At 39.3% G+C, this 17,164-nt stretch overlaps 1 protein-coding gene across 1 annotated transcript in view; it reads left to right on the top strand.

Annotated features, from left to right (window-relative positions):
• Positions 1–15,437, top strand: part of sgip1b (SH3GL interacting endocytic adaptor 1b) — an 88,418-nt gene extending 72,981 nt beyond the window's left edge. The window contains exons 16-18 of the mRNA XM_056464953.1: positions 14,787–14,940; positions 15,075–15,186; positions 15,278–15,437. Coding sequence (XP_056320928.1) covers positions 14,787–14,940; positions 15,075–15,186; positions 15,278–15,437 — 426 coding nt within the window. The remainder of the gene's footprint in view (positions 1–14,786; positions 14,941–15,074; positions 15,187–15,277) is intronic.
• The last annotated feature ends 1,727 nt before the right edge of the window (positions 15,438–17,164 follow it).

Below are 17,164 nucleotides of genomic sequence, written 5' to 3'. Positions count from 1 at the left end.
AGTATAAAAGCCTGTGCTTGCACTGTGAAAAAACATATAAATCAGCCATTGCAATGATGCCTTTTAGTTCTAAACGATCCATGTCCACACTGGTGTTTAATCTAGTGTTTTTGAAAAGGTCTCTGTTGGCACTATACCGCTAAAATGTATATCACTTGATGATTTACATGCTCTGGGCATGCGCATTCTAGTACAAACAGGAAGGTGTTTCTCTTGACATTTGGTTATCACTGGTCAACATTGCCAACCGGTTAAATAATGGCCACAAAAAAATTAAGAGAAGTGTTTGTGTGGATCGACAATAATGTTAAATTGGTACTTAAACTTAAAGTAATAAATAATTATAAAACGGCTATGGCAGTCAAAAGTGTCGACTGGAAGTCATGTCAGAATAAATATAATGAATACTCAATAGATTTCTGGAGAACTATGTGACATTGTAGGAAGCCATGGAAGCAACAAAAGGTATTTAGTTTGCTCAGACCTTTTTACTTATAAATAACTGAAACGCTGACTGACTTATCTGTAAATTTAAATGGAAAACTATTTGTTATGCAACAAAACCTCTGTTGTGTTTTTGTCAGGATGGGGGCAGGGACTAGACAACATGTATCAGTGTATATGTGTTTGTTTCAATAATGATTTCAATTCAGTAAAAGAAACACAAGTAAAACAGTAAAAGAGAGAGAGAGAGTGTTTGTACACACATGCATATATGTACAGTAGGTATACCTGTCTTTTTACCTTTATATAACTGGGTTGTGTTTTGTGTTCACAAGTCAAGAAACTACAAAATTGAAGGCCACACACATCTGTTATCAGTAAGCTGTTGACAGTGGTCAGAAAAGTGAGCATGGACGGGTAATCTTGCTCTTCTTTGAACTCTGTGAGTCAGTTTGGGGAGGATCTCCAGCAACAGAGAAGGCATAGAGACTTGCGGCATAGGACCAGAAGTCTCGGAACAGCCAGGTGCTAGGAAATCAATATCTGCTTGAGAAAGTATTTCAGAGATTCCTTCCTTCTGTAGTAAGTGGACATCTTCGTCAGAGACTCGATGCAACTCTGGGCAGTCACAGAAGATTGAAGTTAAAGCACAAACTCTCCTCTGATACCATTGCTCAGGATGACCTGAAGATTAAAAGAATGCTTCTCTAACAACTTGAGTCATCTGACAATGAGTTGTTTATGCAATGATCAAGTGGTCATCAACCATAGACAGCCTCAACTCAAAAATTGAAAAGCCGTGGTTACATGCCTCCTCAAGCACCACACACTCCATTTTCAAACCAGTACTATGAACGCACACCCACACAAAGGTCACTCGGGGAGTACAGACAACCAGTCACATTTAAACTAGCACAGCACCACGCCGTACAATGACTTCACACATTTGTAGTCATAAGAAAAAAAATAGCACTTTTTTAAAAAAAATTAAGTAATTTGTTTTAAATTGTTTATAAATGTGTTATAACAATATTTATTTTGTATTTCATTTTAATTTCATACATTTATTACAGTTTTGTTGTTGCTATGTTTACTGATTACATGTGCAGTGCATCTGGGAAGTATTCATAGCGCTTCACTGTTTCCACTTTTTTTATGTTACAGCCTTATTTCAAAATGGATTAAATTAATTTATTTCCTCAATGTGAAAAATGATTTTTTGAAATTGTTGCAAATTTATAAAAAATAAAAAACTTGACAAATCACATGTACATATGTATTCACAGCTTTTGCTCAGTTCTTTGTTGATGCACCTTTGGCAGCAATTACAGCTTCAAGTCTTTTTGAATATGATGCCTCTCAAGCTACCTCTCAAGCTTAATCAGGTTGGATGGGAAGCGACAGTGTACAGCCATCTTCAGATCTCTCCAGAGATGTTCAATAGGATTTAGGTCTTGGCTCTGGCTGGGCCACTCAAGGACATTCACTGAGTTGTTGTGAAGCCACTCCATTGATATTTTGGTGGTGTGATTTGGGTCATTGTCCTGCTGGAAGATGAAACGTGGCCCCAGTCTAAGGTTAAGAGCACTCTGAAGCAGGCTTTCATTCTGGTTGTCTCTGTACATTGCTGCATTCTTCTTTCCCTCTATCCTGACTAGTCTTCCAGTTCCTGCTGCTGAAAAACATCCCCACAGCACAATAGTGCCACCACCATGCTTCACTGTAGGCATGGTATTAGCCTGGTGATGAGCAGTGCCTGGTTTTCTTCAAGCATAACGCCTGGCATTCACTCTAAAGAGTTAAATTTTAGTCTCATCAGACCAGAGAATTTAGTTTTGGTCTGAGAGTCCTTCAGATGCCTTTTGGCAAATTCTAGGTGGAGAGTGGCTTTCTACTCTACCATACAGGCCTGATTGGTGGATTGCTGCACAGATGGTTGTCCTTCTGTAATGTTCTCCTCTCTCCACAGAAGAACGCTGGAGCTCAGACAGAGTGACCATCACGTTATTGATCACCTCCCTAAAGCCCTTCTCCCCCAATCACTCAGCTTAGATGGCCAGCCAGCTCTAGGAAGAGTCCTAGTGGTTCCAAACATTTTCCACTTACAGATGATGGAGGCCACTGTGTTCATTGGAACGTTCAAAGCAGCAGGATTTTTTTTTGTATCCTTCCCCAGCCTTATGCCTCGAGACAATCCTGTCTTGGAGGTCTACAGACAATTCCTTTTGTCTTCATTCTTGGTTTGTGCTTTGACATGCACTGTCAACCCTGGGACCTTATATAGACAGGTGTATGCCTTTTCAAATCATGTCCAATCATCTGAATTTACCACAGGTGAATTCCAATTAAGCTGCTGAAACATCTCAAGAATCATCAGTGAAAACAATGTACATGAGCTCAATAGAGCTTCACGGCAAAGGCTGTGAATACTTGTGTACATGTGATTTTTCAGTTTTTTTATTTTTAATAAATTCGCAACGATTTCAAAGAATCTTTTTTTCACATTGTCATTATGGGGTATTGTGTGTAGAATTTTTAGGAAATAAATAAATGTAATCTATTTTGGAACAAGGCTGTAACATAAAAAAATGTGGAAAAAGTGAAGCACTATGAATACTTTCCGGATGCACTGTACACAATGTTTATTAGCATTTAAAGTTTACAAGCATATGCAAATTGTAATAAATAAATAAATAAATTTCTAATTATTCTAGCGTCCATGTCATTTATTGTTCTTTGTAAATACGATCTCAGTGATTTGATTTAAATGAAATGTTTACGAATTGCATATCTGATTATTTTGTTTGTATTTCCTTTTAATTTGATATTTTTTTATGTGAATGCATATGTCTGCACAGAAACGGATGTAGGATGTCATAATATCAGAGAGCTCATCTAGAACAGTGGATGATGCTTCCAAAACAGTCCAATCAGTGCATTCGAAATGCACTGTTTCAAATGGTCCATCTTTTTACAGTATTTAGAGAAGGTTTAGCAGATTTTAGTTTCTTTCTGTAGGCTGGGAGAAGCTGTACCAAACAGTGATCCAAAATCCTCAAACTGTCTGTGGGACAGAGTGATATGCATCCTCTAACACAGTGTAGCAGTGGTCCAGTGTTATCATGTCTCTGGTGGGGCATGTGATAAGCTGTCTGTATTTAGGCAGTCCACGGGTTAAATTTGCTTCATTAAAATGACCAAGAATGATGATTAAAAGTCTGGGTACTGTTGCTTTGTTTTCTTGATCTGATCAGCCAGTTGTTTTCCTGGACAATTCCGTGACGTTGATTGCCTTGAACAACTGGAAGCCTATCAGTTGTATTAAGCTGTCCGGAATTCAGCCAAGTTTTCGTGAAGCACAGAGTTTGAAAAGTCCATGTTTGTCTGTGTGAAAAGTAACATTTCGTCTTTTTGTTGGCAAGGGACCAGAGATGTTCTAAATCTACGCTGTTCAGAATGTCCGGTAAAATGTCAGAATGTTCAAAAATAGTGAAAGATTGGTTGGTGTGTTGTGCCTATGAGTTCTTCCTTAGTAAAGCTAATCAGAATAAAATGACATAAAAAGCACAAACAAAGAAAAACAATACAAGTACAGAGGAACGCCAAACCGCAGTGCCATTTTAGATAAAATGAATTAATTTGTTTTTCAGAGTTCAGAACAACATGAGGGTGAGTAATTAATAACATAATTAAAATTTTGGGGTGAACTAACCCTTTAATAACAGAAAGCAAACCATGGAATCACAAGCACCCATAATCTGAATCGTTGCCAGTTGATCATGCAGCACTATCACAGTGAACTGCAAAAGCATGCCAAAAAGCGATGGTGAAAGAGGATCTTAGCGTGATTATTAGTTTTGTATATAAACATGAAATTGACCACATTTATAAAAGAACATTAGCCTTTTATTAGATTTACTAAGGCAGGATATCATGACCAGAAACAACCTAATACTTTATTCTTCACATCAAAAATGAAAGGTATGTTAGGTATCTTGTTAATTATGGTGGCTTGAAAAGCCAGCATACTGTTATCTATCTTAAACTTATTATTAGGCTGGCTTGTGCAGCAAGCCAGACTACTGTTATCCTATTTAAACTTATTATTAGGCTGGCTTGTGCAGCAAGCCAGACTACTGTTATCCTATTTAAACTTATTATTATTAGGCTGGCTTGTGCAGCAAGCCAGACTACTGTTATCCTATTTAAACTTATTATTATTATTTTTTTTATTATTCTTCTTCTGAGACTAAATTTCTAACTCTATCTCCTCCTAGAGCTTTCAAGCTATGACCACCAAACTCGCACCAGACCTCCGAACTATTCGGACTCGGATTGCTATATCTCCTCAGACTGATCCGACTTTCGGTTTTCCGAAAAACGTCCCGGGACCACCGGAAAAATCCCATAGGCGTAACATTGGACCAAACTTTGTGAGCTCATAACTCTGCGTCAGAATGTCACACAGACTTCTAACTGGGCTCATTTAACTCAGACTACCTAACTGCCAATAACTGATGAGCTTTAAACTTTCTAGCCCCGCCCCAGCAACCACTTTTGGACCCTAGAAACCGTCCCATAGACTTCCATTGCAAATGATGCTCATTGACTTTACATTGGATTAAACTTTGTGAGCTCATAACTCTGCATCAGACTGTCATACAGACTAATGGCTGAGCTCATTTAACTCAGTCTAGCCAGCAGCCAATAACTGATGGCCTTTTAACTTTCTAGCCACACCCTAACAACCAGATACTGCACCTTAGCAACTGTCCCATAGACTGCCATTATAGAGGCCCAGATTGATATCGTCCTGCTGCAGTGTTATAGAGACATGGGGGTTGTTTTTAACTGTTCATACTGGCAAGAAGCTTTGATACATCATCAGTCTAAGCTGTCAATCAACTCCATAGCAACAAAACAGACTAACCTAGCAACGATATAACAGCAGCTATATCTCAGTATCAAAACATCGTAGAGAAGCGGGGGTTGGCTTGTTTGACTCGTGCTAGCACACCATAAATCCTGTATGGTTCACATGCTAGCAATGACTAGCAACATGCTAATTCATGCTGGAATCATGCTAGTAACATGGTAATTCATGCTAGAATCATGCTAGTAACATGCTAATTCATGCTAGATTCTTGCTAGTAACATGCTAATTCATGCTGGAATCATAATAGTAACATGCTAATTCATGCTAGAATCATGCTAGTAACATGCTAATTCATGCTAGAATCATGCTAGTAACATGCTAATTCATGCTGGAATCATGCTAGTAACATGCTAATTCATGGTAGAATCATGCTAGTAACATGCTAATTCATGCTAGAATCATGCTAGTAACATGCTAATTCATGCTAGAATCATGCTAGTTACATGCTAATTCATGCTAGAATCATGCTAGTAACATGCTAATTCATGCTAGAATCATGTTAGTAACATGCTAATTCATGCTAGAATCATGCTAGTAACATGCTAATTCATGCTAGAATCATGCTAGTAACATGCTAATTCATGCTAGAATCATGCTAGTAACATGCTAATTCATGCTAGAATCATGCTAGTAACATGCTAATTCATGCTAGAATCATGCTAATAACATGCTAATTCATCAGAGATGTATAGTAACGAAGTAGAACTACTTCACTACTGTACTTAAGTACTAAAAGGCAGTATCTGTACTTTACTGGAGTATTGTTTTTTTCTCCTACTTCCACTTTTACTTAAGTACATATTTTCGATGAGTTTAATACTTTTACTCCGATAGATTTTTTATGAGCTGCATCGTTACTCGTTACTAGAGGTGTCAAAATGGTCGATATCGGTTCAGTAATAGATCATAACGGGTTATTACGTACTGACGTCATTTATCTCCTATGTGCGGTGTCGCAATACTATGGCGAAGGACGGAGGCGCGAGGGCGAGTGAAGGCGGCACAGCACACGAGCCGCTATTTCACTACTACAGAGAAATGTTGTGGGACATTTGACCCGCTGGTGTGTTTGTGAGGTAACTTTTCATCTCCTCTTGGCTGTTAAAGCGATACTTGTGGATCCAGACCTGGGCGTGTATGAGGTGCAAGTTTCTCCACTGTGTCTATTATAGATTACCTGTGATAACCGCGTATTATACATACATAGACTGTAACCGCGGCTGTTCTTCCCGCCATCAGTGAACAACGCTTTCATTTCTAAAGCCGATAGCAGCCCTTTCTGTTGAGAAGGTGAAGACAATAATCAATCAAAGGGGTGTAAGACCTCGCCTGTCAGCGTTTAAAAAGCAGGCAGGAGAATATTTACATTAGTTTATTTGCTATAAATGCTCATGCTGTCTTCTGTGCATGAGTTTTGTTTGATACATTCAGAAAGAGTGTTTTCTTTGAGCGGGTCAAATTAAGGGTACAGTTCATATATATTACTGCTGTATTAAAGGACACAATTTTATTACAAGTAACCATTTAACTGTCACACCAAGAAAAAAACCAATAGAATTTTTTTATTTTTTTATTTATTGCATTTCTTAACTCCAAATGTCGCTAGTTAACACAATCAATACATTTTCCCCCAACACATCCCATAATTTCTAAAATATCAGCCTCTACCAAATGGTTGAGATGTTGGTTTATGGTAAAAGTACCAGAATGAATAAATATACTATAAAAATATGAAGTTTAAGACCAATTTAATTAAAACATAATCAAAATGAAACATTTTTGAATACTAAATCATAGCCATAAGCCATAAAATATTTCAGATTTTCATTTAACACAGTAATATACACGTTTTCTTTTTTTTTACAATAAAATCAAAATCAAGTGAATTAGAACGTTCGTTTACAGCGTTTACAACCAGTAATTTGTGCTCCGAAAATGGGTTTCAATAGCGTTTTGAGTGGATTATGGACTGTTTTTGTGACACACAACTTTGAAAGGTGTGTGTTAAAGCTGTTATAATCTGTCAGATCTGTGGTTCAAGCATGAGAGAAAAACAGTATTGTAAGTCATGTTTCTTTTCGTTCTGCTTAATGACGTGCCCCCAAAAAAGAGATTTAAAATAAACAAAACAATATGATGTCTTTTGACTGCATTCTTTAATAACTACATTACACAATACTTGTACTTTTACTTTCAGTACTTGAGTAGTAAATTTTGAAATAAACTACTTGCAATACTTAAGTACAAAAAATGTTGAATACTTTAGTACTTCCACTTAAGTATGGTGCTTAAAGAGCACTTTTACTTCTACTCAAGTCACTTTTTGATAGAGTACTTGTACTTTTACTTAAGTCTGGGTCTCTAGTACTTTATACATCTCTGTAATTCATGGTAGAATCATGCTAATGCCATGCTAATCGTTCTATCTATCTATCTATCTATCTATCTATCTATCTATCTATCTATCTATCTATCTATCTATCTATCTATCTATCTATCTATCTATCTATCTATCTATCTTTTCGTACTTTTTAAAACTACTTTAAACTAAATAAACTATTACCAACAGACTTTCACAAGCCAGCCTCAAAGTTTGTCCTCAAACTTTAATAATCTAGTTCTTCTTCTTCTTCTTCTTCTTATTCTTCTGAGACTAATTTCTAAGTGTATCTCCTCCTAGGCCTTTCAAGCTACATACTTCAAACTTTCGTCAAACCTTCAAACTGGTCTGACTCGGGTTGCTATATCTTTTTTAACTGATCCGACCTTGGGTTTTCCGAAAAACGACCCAGAAAAATCCCAAAAGTCCCATTGACTTAACATTGGGTCAAACTTTGTGAGCTCATAACTCTGCATCAGACTGTCCTACAGACTTCTAACTGGACTCATTTAACTCAGTCTAGCCAGCAGTCAATAACTGATGACTTTTTAACTTACTAGCCACTCCCTAGCAACCACTTACAGCACCCTAGCAACTGTCCCATAGACTTCCATTGTAAAAGACTCCCATTTACTTAACATTGGATCAACCTTTGTGAGCTCATAACTCTGCATCAGACTGTCCTACAGACTAGAGTCTGGCCTCATTCAACTCAGTCTAGCCAGCAGCCAATCGCTGATTACCTTTAAACTTACTAGCCACTCCCTAGCAACCAATTTCAGCACCCTAGCAACTGTCCCAGAGACTGTGACTAGCTTTTCTAACACATGCTAACAGTTTAAACTTCCCACTGACATGCTAATCTTGCTAGAAAGGTGCTAACAACACGATAGTGACATGCTAGTCATGCTAGTAACATGCTAATTCATGCTAACAACATGCTAATTCATGCTAGAAACAAGCTGATTCATGCTAGAATCATGCTAGTAACATACTAATATCATGCAAGTTACATGCTAATTCATGCTAATATCATGCTAGTTACATGCTAATTCATGCTAGAATCATGCTAGTAACATGCTAATTCATGCTAGAATCATGCTAGTAACATGCTAAATCATGCTAGAACTATGCTAGAAACATGCTAATTCATGCTAGAGTCATGCTAACAACATGCTAATACATGCTAATCCTTGCTATAATCATGCTAGTTACATGCTAATTCATGCTAGAATCATGCTAATTCATGATAGAATCATGCTAGTTACATGCTAATTCATGCTAGAATCATGCTAATTCATGGTAGAATCATGCTAGTAACATGCTAATTCATGCTAGAATCATGCTGTTAACATGCTAATTAATGCTAGAATCATGCTAGAACATGCTAATTTATGTTAGAATCATGCTAGTTACATGCTAATTCATGCTAGAATCATGCTAATTCATGGTAGTGTCATGCTAGTTACATGCTAATTTATGTTAGAATCATGCTAGTTACTTGCTAATTCATGCTAGTAACATGCTAATTTAGACTCGGTTTTTCAAGCCACCATAAAGTTTGTCCTCAAACTTTAATATCTAGTTAGACTAATAGTTCAAAGGAGAATGATGTGCAAAACAGTTGAAAATTGATTTCAAGTAGACAGTAAGTGTTCATTCACACACATACACATTTTTTATATTCTAATGTACTAGTTTCCCATGGTTTCTTAATGGATGTTATGCTTACATCTCAGAGAGGAGGAGAAGAAGGGCATTTATATTTCAAGAATTACCTGTCACCAGTGGTAATGCAAATAAGCACATTTAATCCCAGCATACAGCTGATGAAATAAATCTTTGGCTGTTGTGTGTGAGGTCATGCATAAGACACATTTTTCTACAGAGTATATGCAGTGAAACTAGCTTTTTGTTTATTGTTGTACATAAAGAAGGTGTAGTCTAAATAGCTATGAGAGTACTACGAAAAATAGGCTAAATAATAATCATTTTTATTCTGTCCTACCCAGTGTTGCTTAATCAAAAGATTAACAGATAAGAACACCAGAAAGCAGTTAGGGTAACTTTAGTGACTTTACTCACAAATGCTTTTCTACATATTTACATACTTTTTTTTTTTTTTTTTTTTTTGTGTAAAACTACTATATTTACATTTACTTTAACATGTTCAATTCAACTAGCTGTAAAATGTTACCACAAGCATAGCATGTAAGCCATGAAAAAGTGTACAATAAAATACAGGCAGTATAAAACGGATAATGAGTAAATAACATTTACAAAAATAGAGCTATAGTAAAAATAAAGCCCTTATGGACATATATTTCCTAGTTTTCAATGTTTAAAGAGCCCCTATTATGCATAAAATGGGGTCATATTTTGGTTTTAAGGGTCTCCAACAACAGGCTGATATGCAAAAACACTTTCATTGTCTTATAATATGCATTTATTTTTACCTAATTATCCCAGCGACTCCTATATGATTTGTTCAGCGATTCAATTGTTCCCAAACCCCTCCTTAGCGCGAAGCTAATCTGTGCTGATTGCACCGATGACAGCCTGTTGCGATTGGTCGACAGCGTTCAGCGCGAGACAGAGTGAAATGATGACTGTGTGTACTGATTTAGTTCCTGTTGAGCTTTGACAAAGTTCCATACATCAATAGTCTTTTCTGATCCTTCCTTTAACAAACAGCCGACGAATCCCCCGTTGTAAGATTGCTGAAGCACTTCTCAGAAAAAAAAATTATGAGAACAGCACAAGGTTGGGCTATAATGCTGAGGTATTTTTGCAAAATTAAACTTCAACCACTGACTCTTCACAGTTTCATCTTTGGGTAGAGAAAATAACTTTCCCTCACACTTCCAGTAATATCCAGCTGAGCACAGCGTCTTCATGACTTGATTCAACCGGGATCTGCTACAGTGCTTGTCTTCCTCTTTTTCTTTGCTTCTGTGTTTGTGGGCGGGGCCGCAGGTTTCAATTTTCCTGGGTTTGTGCGCACAACAATTGGGCGGGGCTTAAGTATCATATCAACGTCATGCCGAAATGGCTAAAGACTCGTTATCAATATGATTCATTTGAGCAATATGAGTCGACTCTTTTATAAATGAATCAATAGTTTTAAACACTGTGCAGTTTCAGATTTATGCCTTAGCTTGATGTTTTACTTCACTTAGAGCTGGGTTACACACTACATGGAAGGTCATTTTCAAAAACCCTTAATAGGGGCTCTTTAAATCAACCACACTGCAGTGTTACTTGAGACAATGTACAATAAAAGAACCTGAAATTCTTTTGAATCTATAACCTATGAATTCTCAAAACAAAACCATCAACAATCATAGAAAAATAAACAACCTCTTATTTTTAAACTAACATCAACTAACACTAGTTTATTGCAACTGATAGATGATATCTTGTCGCTTGTATTGCAGACAATGAGACAAGATGGCGGCGCGGTCACATCGCGAGGCTCAGTGTCTCTCCAGTTTCTGCAATTTCTGGTCTGTTCGTGCAGAACATTAGTGCCTTTACATCGTACACCCGACAGGAGATCTTGGATATTGGTTTGTTCATTCTGGTCAGTTTTATTAGCAATCTTCGACTCATCCCTGAGATCGCCAGAACACCTGGGCCTGAGCGGAAGTGTTTGAAGGCGGCGCAGAGAACGTAAACAAAGACGGGGGAAGTGTGGCGGGCTAAGAGCTAAGCTAAAGTTAACACCACAATGGCTCTCTTTACCCAGCATCTTTCTCGCCAATGTATGGTCACTGGTGAACAAAATGGATGAGATTCGACTGCGCATCAACCACAGCAAAAGATTATGGAACAGTAATGTCATGATTTTCACAGAAACATGGCTAAACAGCGGGATACCAGACAACGCTGTATCGCTAACTGAGCATCAAACATTCCGAGCAGACAGAACAGCGGATGACTCCGGTAAGACCAGAGGCGGAGGATTATGCATTTATATTAACAAAGCCTGGTGCACAAACTCTGTCGTTGTTGGGACACATTGCTGTTAACCTGGAATTTCTAATGGTTAAATGTAGACCGTTTTAACTGCCATGGGAGTTCACCTTCACCATAATAACTACTGCCTATATTCCTCCCGATGCTGATGCCAAGCTTGCTATGAATGAGCTTCATGCAGCTATCAGCAAACAACCGACTGCTCATCCGGAGGCTGCTTTTATTGTTGCGGGGGATTTTAATCACTCAAACTTAAAGACAGTGCTTCCCAAATTCCATCAAAACATTTTCTGCCACACAAGGGAAACAAAACTTTAGACCAAGTTTACACAAACATGGCTGAAGCATACGCTGTGACCCCCCTCCCCCACTTGGGTCAATCAGATCACCTTTCTTTGTTTCTCACCCCCAAGTACTGACCCCTCATCAACCGTGTTAAGCCATCAGCAAGGACCATCAAGGTGTGGCCAGCGGGGGTAGACTCCACACTCCAGGACAGGTTTGAACACACAGACTGGAGTATGTTTGCTTCCCAGGCCACATGTGGCTCTCACACAGACATTGACAGTTACACTTCCTCTGTTCTGGAATATATCAACACCACCATAGACAGTGTTACAACCCAGAAACAGATCACCACATACCCAAATCAAAAGCCATGGATGAACAAGGAGGGGCTTCTCCTGCTGAAGGCATGCAACACTGCCTTCAGATCAGGGGATGCACAGGCCTACAGCACTTCCAGGGCTAATCTGAAGAGGGGCATCAAAAAGGCCAAGCACTGTTACAAGCTAAAGCTAGAGGAGCACTTTTCCAACTCTGATCCTCGGCGCATGTGGCAGGGCATCCAGGCCATCAGCAACTACAAACCCAGCCAGTTCACCCCCACAGCCACAAATGTCTCCTTCCTGAACGAGCTAAATGACTTTTATGCCCGCTTTGAAAGAGACAATACAAAACCCTACACCCGGAACACTTCCTCAACCAACCACTCACCTATCACACTCACCTCCTCAGAAGTCTACACCGCACTGAGTCGGATCAGTGTGCGTAAGGCTGCTGGACCAGACGGTATTCCGGGGCGCGTCCTCAAAGCATGTGCAGAACAGCTCGCTGGGGTATTCACAGACATATTCAACCTGTCGCTTAACCTAGCAACTGTGCCAACATGCTTTAAAACTACCTCTATTGTGCCAGTCCCCAAACACTCCAGCCCAATATGCCTGAATGACTACCGCCCTGTAGCACTCACACCCATCATCATGAAGTGCTTCGAGCAGTTGGTCCTGGCACATCTGAAAGACCCTCTGCCATCCACACTGGACCCACATCAGTTTGGCTACCGTGGCAACAGGAGCACAGAAGATGCCGTCTCCATAGCACTTCACTCTGTCCTCACACACTCTGTCCTCACACACAATCACTGTTTGTGACTTCAGCTCAGCATTCAACACTGCCATACCCTCTAAGTTACTGATCAAACTCAGAGACCTGGATATCGACACGTCTCTCTGCAACTGGGTTATAGACTTTCTGACTAACAGACCTCAGAATGTTAGATCAGGCCACATCTGCTCCACAACCATCACACTCAACACTGGTGTACCACAGGGCTGCGTGCTGAGCCCCTTCCTCTACTGCCTTTTTACCATCGACTGTAGGCCTGTGAACAGATCCAACACCATCATCAAATTTGAAGATGACACCACAGTGATTGGTCTAATTAGCAATAATGATGAGACTGCCTACAGGGAGGAGATACAGCATCTGGCCACTTGGTGCACTGACAATAATCTGCTCCTCAACACCAACAAGACCAAGGAGCTCATTGTGGACTTCAGGAAGGGACAAACAGGCTCACATGATCCCATCCACATTAATGGCATGGCCGTTGAGCCTGTCTCATCCTTCAAGTTCCTGGGGACCCACCTCTCAAAGGACCTTTTCTGGACCACCAACACCTCCAGCCTGGTCAAGAAGGCTCACCAGCGCCTATTCTTCTTGAGGCAACTGAAGAAGAACCAGCTTTCATCAGCTGTTTTGGTGAACTTCTACCGCTGCACAATAGAAAGCATTCTGACCAACTGCGTCACAGTCTGGTATGGAAGCTGCTCTGTTGCTGAGCGTAAAGCACTGCAGCGGGTGGTAAAAACTGCCCAACGCATCACAGGGACTACACTGCCAGCCATTGAGGACATCCAGAAGAAATACTGTCTGCGCCGAGCACGCTGTATTCTTAAGGACACCTCTCACCCTGCTCACAGACAAAAAACCAGCAAACTGAGGAACAGCTTTTTCCCCAGAGCTGTCTCTCTTTTGAACTCTGCCCCTCACTGACTCTTTTGCCCCCCCAATACAACCCCCACACTCCTCTAACTTATACTCCTCACAATCACTGCACTATTTAACATTTGCACATTTAAAGTTTACACACATTCATTGCACTGATTCATTTATTTAAACCGTACACACCCACTGCACATGGACATTTGTAATTATGTACACACCCACTGTACATAAACATTTGTAATTATGTTTATCTATCTGCACACTTCTGATTATTAATAGCATCCTGTACATATATTCATTTATTGTAAATCTCTGTTCATAGCTAATACAACCTGTATATAATGTTCATAGTACATCCATCTGTAAATATTACCATAGTTTTTCTATACCTTAACTGCACTTTTTAACTTATACCTATATCCTGCACTTGCTGCTATTGCACTGCTGGTTAGACCGAAACTGCATTTCGTTGCCTTGTACTTGTACATGTGTAATGACAATAAAGTTGAATCTAATCTAATCTAATAAGGAAGAGCACTACAGTAAAAATCTGCCCTCTATTAGCATTCCTTACATTGGACGTACATCACAATACTGAAGTAAATTTGGTAGAAACACCCGGTTCTGTAAGTAAATGTATTGTACCCATGTAAATCCAGATCCAGCAGACTATAAACAAACAACAGCAATCGCTGGAGGGTAAACTCGATTGACAGTCTGAACTAGACATCATAATTTTACAGTTTCGTTTCTCCTCAGGCCCGTCCATTCAGCCCCCCCATCCACTCCTGGAGTCCTCCTCCATTTGCTCCTCTGGCAAGAGCTGAGAGCACATCTTCAATATCCTCTGTCACTTCACTGAGCGCAGCCTCCACTCCTACACTAGGCAGAGAACTCAACCTCTCTGTGTCAGGTGGGCCACAGAGCTGTCCCAAGTCAGTTTTTGCAGATTATGTTGTGTGATGGTAATGATAATATGCCACAATACATTAAGTCCAGAATGCTATGACCCTTAAACCTTACAATTCAATCTCTTTCTGTATTCAGCGTGTTCCAGAGGGCCAAGTCCTCTCACAATGGGACCCCAGGACACACTACCAGTAGCAGCCGCCTTCACAGAGACCATTAGCACCTACTTTAAAGGAGCAGATCCCACTAAGTAAGAACACATTCTAAAGTTCTAAAGACATTTTAGCAACATTGAATGATGCTGTTCTTATTCTTCTCTTGTGTCTTGCTGTGTGTTGTAGGTGTTTGGTAAAGATCACTGGTGAGATGGTGCTGTCTTTTCCAGCAGGGATCACCAGACACTTCTCCAGCCATCCCAGTCCACCAGTACTTACCTTCACCCTAAGCCAGTACAGTCGGCTGGAGCAGGTCCTTCCCAACCCACAGCTTCTGTGCTGGTAATATCTGCATTAGTGATGTCCAGTTAGAGAACAAACGGTTAATTTGAACCCACTATGAAGGAGAACTTTTTTTAAAGGAATAGCTTACCTTACCCCAAAACAAAAATGTGCTTTCGATTTTGCAGATGTCTTTTTTCCCTTTTAGTACAATAGTACAGAAGCTTTTAATTAGCTGACAGCATGTACAATAAGGATTTCAAAAATTAATTCTTTTTAAAATTATTTCCTTTGCCAAGTGCAGAGACAAAAAAAAATTACAAAAATAATTGTCTTTGCCATGATGACAGTAAATGATATTTTACTAGTTATTTTTACAGGATACTAGTATTCTAGACTTAAAGTTCTATTTAAAAAATTAACTAGTTTAATTAGGTTAACTAGGCAAACTAGGTTAATTAGGCAAGTCGTTAGACAACAGTGGTTTGTTCTGCAGCCAAATGAAAAAAAAAATGTAGAATAAAAAATATTATCTAAAATATTATGAAATACTGTTAAAAATGTCATTGCTCTGTTAAACAGCACTTGGGAAATATTTGAAAAATAATTTGTCACAGGATGGCTAATAAATTTGCCTTCAATTGCACAGAAAAAAAAAGTGTCTCCTGTGAAGTCTAAATAAGTGAAACAATTGGCCCATGCATGAAACTGAATAAAACCATAGCGATGCAAAGGTCATGTCAAGTGGAACTTTATTGTCATTTCACTACATGTGTGGACATACACTGGAACAAAATGTTGTGTCTTTCAGGACCATGGTGCTACTTAAACAATCGTAAATATGAACACAACACTGGATGTAAGAGCTATTTTAAACCTATACATAACTATACATTCTAATCTAACTATACTAACTATACGTATTCTATAAATACACATACACATAAACTAAGACTATACAAGTACTTTTACAGAACACATAGCGATGTTGTGCAAAGGAGGTACAAATAAAACAAGTGGTGCAGCGTGATTTGTTTTACATTCACAAGTAAGCATTGTTTTTGTTATTGAATAAGATGGAGTTTAAGTATAGTGTCTGGAACAGTGGCAGAGATGAATGAGTGTTTTTTCTACAGGTGGTTTTTCATGCCCACTCACCCATTTGAGGCACACTCAGAATAGCATGATGTGATGAGGTTTTTGTGTGGATCCTGGTTTTGGGAGATTTGGAGATTTGAATTGAGGGCTTGTGGAAAGAAACTGTTGAGTAGTCTAGCTGAGCATGCTCTAATATTTCAAAACCTTTTTCCTAATGGCTAGAACTGAAAGAGACTGTGGAAGGGATGGATGGAGTCCTGAATGTCCTGAATGGAGGGTGATCTTCTCAGCTGTCTTGCAGGGTCTGGCAGTCAAAAGCAGTGCAGTTTTGTACTAGACAGTGATGCAGCTGGTCAGCACACTCTCAATGGTTCTCCTGTAGAAGGTGGTAAAGATGGGTGGAGGGAGACTTGCCCTTTTCATTCGGTGGAGAAAGTGTAGGAATGAGAGTGGTGTTGTCCACCTCAGGAGTTCCTCCTGAAGTCCATCACAACCATCTTTGTCTTTCCCACATTGAGGGACATGTTGTCAGTCAGCTCTGCCTCTTCCTCTCTGGAGTGCGTTTTTATCATTGTTGCTGTTGAGACCTATCACCGTTGTGTGGTTTAAACTAAACTTGGAAGTGCAGTTGCGTGTCAGCAGCGTGCAGAGCAGAGGGCGGAGCACACAGGGGTTTGAGGAGTTGTGGCCGAC

This window comes from Danio aesculapii, chromosome 2 (assembly GCF_903798145.1).
Source record: "Danio aesculapii chromosome 2, fDanAes4.1, whole genome shotgun sequence".
Lineage (NCBI taxonomy): Eukaryota > Metazoa > Chordata > Actinopteri > Cypriniformes > Danionidae > Danio > Danio aesculapii.
The sequence above is the reverse complement of the archived record's forward strand: the minus strand, read 5'-3'. Positions and strand labels throughout refer to the sequence as shown.